Source organism: Galeopterus variegatus, unplaced genomic scaffold, assembly GCF_000696425.1.
Source record: "Galeopterus variegatus unplaced genomic scaffold, G_variegatus-3.0.2 Scaffold2032, whole genome shotgun sequence".
In the NCBI taxonomy this organism is placed as follows: domain Eukaryota; kingdom Metazoa; phylum Chordata; class Mammalia; order Dermoptera; family Cynocephalidae; genus Galeopterus; species Galeopterus variegatus.
The window spans coordinates 197367-201190 of record NW_007728143.1 but is presented as its reverse complement, the minus strand read 5'-3'; the positions used below and the strand labels follow the sequence as shown (position 1 = coordinate 201190).

Here is a 3824-nt window from a genome sequence, read left to right as displayed (position 1 = left end):
CCGGGGGCGGGGCCCCCGGGGGGGCGGGGCTTGCGCCCGCCCGCCGCCCGGGGCGCCCCGCGCTGCCGCTCAGCGCCACCGCTTCCAGCCCGGGGTGGTTGAACTAAGCCTTGGCTGCGTCGAGTTGGCTGTCAGGCCGTGACTCGCACCGCGGCCCGCTTGCGGTCGGGGAAATCAGGGCCCTACCGAGCCTCCGTAGTTGCCTCTGTAGTGGGCGTGGCCGAGGCTGGGGTGACCCTGCCTGAGCCGCCGCTGCCAGCGACATGTTCAAGGTGAGAGCGTGGAGCCGGGTCACAGCTGTCCCCGCCCTCTCCCGGCCTCCCGGAGCCCTCCCCACGCTCTCGTGGGGCCTCTCCGGGGACCAGGCCCGGCTGGCCCAGAGGCTTTTCTCGCCTCTGAGCCGGCTGCGTACCGGCCCCGCGTTTCATTCACCGGTCTGCTTGGGGCGAGCGGCTGCCGGGTGGAGGCGTGAGACCCTGGGGTGGGTAGGGGAGGCCCTTTGGCTCGTGCTGTCGTGAATAAAACACTTTGAAAAGTTAAAGTGCCTCCCCCGAAAGTACCCACCCCCCGACTGGTGCCTTCCTGGTGTCGTGGGTAGGGTGAGGCCAACTCAGGGCACTGCGGGGTTCCCGGCTTCGGTTGCCTGGCAGAGTCAGATTTCAGAACCTGGTATGTAGGTGGAGGAGGGTCACCTTTGGAGAAGCTCCTGAAGGGTGTGGGGGATGCTGGGTGAGTAGGAAAGCTGGAGTTTTGCTCCATTCCCTCCTGACCCTTATTTAATGTGGACAAGTCGACCCCCCTTTCTTAGGTTTTATGAACTCGTGTCCTTTGAAAGAAATCGACTTCTACAGTGCAGACTTTTATTTCGGAAATCTGCATTTTAGCATAAAGCCATTCTTATTTTTAAAAAGTAAATTATGTTTTCTGTCATAAGAAATAAATCACAGGCTACTAGAAATTAATCTACAAAACTGAGTCTTCAAGAAGCACAGTACTCATAAAACAGTGCTAATGAAATCTCAAAATTGTATTACTCACTTGAAAGTTTTATTGAGCTTCTGCAGTGTGCTTTGGGCACGTTAGTAAAGGCTGTAAAATAAGGACATGGGTTCTGCCTTCCATTCTTGGCATTGTCACTTTCTAGTTGTGTGACCTTGGACAGGTTACTTAACCCCTCTGGGCCTGTTTTCTTATTGGTGAAATTGAGGTAATAGCATCTACATCATAGGCTTGTTGTAAGGACTAAGTAAGTTGGTATGTGTAAAACACTTGGAAAAGGCCTTTGTGCATAGATGTGCCATCTAAGTATTTGTTTTTATTTTGTTTTCAGGCAGCTCAAAGTTTAGTCAGGAAAACAGATCCAATAGGAACTTTTACTCATTTGATAAATTTGTGTTAAACACCTATTATGTGCTAGGAGCTCAGCTTAGTTTTAAGGTTACAACACTGAAGGGTATGCTGTGATCAGTTTAACTGTATGGGTACCAACAATGTGCTATGGCAGTACAAAGGAAAGCAGGATCTACTTGGCCTAACCAGGTGTTCTTAAACTGGGGTCCTCAGCCCCTCAAAGGGTCTGTACATAGAATGCAGGGTGTCCTTGAACTCTGATGGGAAAAAATAAATATTTTCAGTCTCCAACTGAAATTGAGCATTTCCTTTAGTTATGAATATGGGTAATTGTTTCAGTTTTTTATTGTTTCAGTTTTCTATTTAAGGCACTGCAAACCAGTGCCTTAAAACAACAGTGTTTTATTAATTTTCACAACCTGTGGGTTGGCTGGGCAGTTTTGTTGGCATCTGCTGAACTCAGCTTTCACCTGATGGCTTGGCTGAAAGGTGACCTCACTCCCATGTTTGGGAGCTTGGACTTTCTCACATGGTTACTGGGTTCTAAAACGGTAAGTCCAATGTGCAAACACTTATCTACATCACATTGGCTGATTCAAAACAAGTCACATAGCCAAGCCCAGAGTTGATACGGTGGGGAACTACACAAGGGCATGGATATGAGGAGGTATAGTTCTTGGGGACCATTAAACAAGCTCCTATAGCAACAAATCACAGTAGTATTAGCAGTCCCTGTCACCAGTAGAAGTCACAGTACCAAAGCTAGTCAGACATTTTCACATCACATTATAGTTGTTGCACGTCTCAAAATATCATTTATACTCATCACTACTTCAAAATTATGGTAGTTGCAAGACCCACTATTAGATTTTTTTATTAAATGAGCTAATAAAGAAGCACATATTACTATATCAGAAATCTCAGTTTTAACCATATTTTTATAACTACTTCAATATAATTGGTATTTCATTTTATGAAATTAGAAGCATTATTTTGAGAAGGGGTCCATAAGGCTCACAGACTGCCAAAGATGTCCACAGCACAAAAAAGGCAAGGAACCCCTGGGTACTTCAGGGATGCTTCACAGAAGGGACATTTAATTTAGTTTTGAAAGACAAGTAGTAGTTCTTCAAGTGGATGAGCTGGGGAACATCAGCAATGGTTCTCTATTGGGGGAAGTGCTGGTAGCCCAGTTTTGATGTGTCAAGGGAAAGATACAGTAAGCTGAAATTATTCCAGGTAACATATACTTTAGAAAAGATCACAACAAACCTTGGAGGACACCAAGGAGATGGCAAGGAAGAGGGGAGCCCAGAAATGGAGAATCAATTTTTGAGAAGTAGAAAAGAGTAATGTTTAGAAAACCAAAGGAGGAAAATTTCAAGGAGGACAGGCTATATTAAGATGCTTTCAGCTGGGAAAACCCAATTGCTTAAATAGTAAGGAAAATTATCTCACAAAGTCCAGAGGAAGGATGGACTCAGGCTCATGGATTCCGTGGGTCAAAGATGTCATCAAGAACTGGTCTTGGCTTTCCACAGTAAGCTTGGTTTCCCTTATGGTTGCAAGATGACTGCCAGTAACACACGTCCTCATTTACTAGAGCAAAAGAGAGGACAAAACTCCCACGCTTGGATTATGTCCTTCCTTCAGTCTGATTGGACCAATTTAGAATAGGTGTCTGCCCCTGACCCAATAGGAATTGCCAGGGGAATGCCGTACTCTGATTGGCTTAGACTAAACAGTATCAACTTGGAATAGGGTCGCTTTACCTTAATCACATGGTAGAGTAATGAATTCATGAACACAATGGGGTTCTTTTGGGAAGGAAGAGGGGGAATGGAGACTGGATGTGCAACCAACAATGTCCAATACAGAGAGAGAAATTAGATGAGTTTGGAGAAGTTCTCATTGATTTGAGCACTTTGGAAAGCTTTCATGATCCTTATACGTGTAGGTTTACTGAGTTGGTGACTGAGAGATGAATAAATGGATGCAATGTTGGTTGATAAACTTGACTATCAAGGAAAGGAGAGTGAGTAGAAATTTGGGGTCATTCTAGAGTTTTGTGGTTGTTACAGCGTTCAAGATTTGGCAGTGTCTGTGGTCTGCGGAGGAATGTAGAGAGGGAGCTTTTACAAGAGAGAATCCTTCAGCTTTACAATGCGGAGAGATTTCCTCCTGTGAGATGGAAGGAAAAGAAGGGTAGGAGTGATTATAGACCAGTGGTTCTCAACTAGATTGTAGCACCTACTTAGAGTACATTTTGGAAACTCATGGGGTTGTTCTTTATACCTTTAATTTGTGTTGAACATTTATACACTGAAATATAATTCTTATAAATCTTTCCTTTTCACCTTTATGTTACCATCAAATCAGTACCCTGATATCTTTTTTTTTTTTTTGGACTTATATGTGTAGGTGGATGATGAATATTATTTCTTTTTTCTTTTTCTTTTTTTTTTTTTTTTTTC

At 44.4% G+C, this 3824-nt stretch overlaps 2 protein-coding genes across 2 annotated transcripts in view; one reads left to right on the top strand and one right to left on the bottom strand.

Moving 5' to 3' along the window:
- The window catches only part of LOC103596496 (chromosome unknown open reading frame, human CXorf58), a 28912-nt gene extending 28647 nt beyond the window's left edge, over nt 1-265 (bottom strand). Inside the window, exon 1 of the mRNA XM_008580137.1 lies at nt 187-265. Coding sequence (XP_008578359.1) covers nt 187-265 — 79 coding nt within the window. The remainder of the gene's footprint in view (nt 1-186) is intronic.
- APOO (apolipoprotein O) overlaps nt 27-3824 on the top strand; it is a 53383-nt gene continuing 49585 nt past the window's right edge. The window contains exon 1 of the mRNA XM_008580135.1: nt 27-272. Coding sequence (XP_008578357.1) covers nt 264-272 — 9 coding nt within the window. The 5' untranslated portion in view covers nt 27-263. The remainder of the gene's footprint in view (nt 273-3824) is intronic.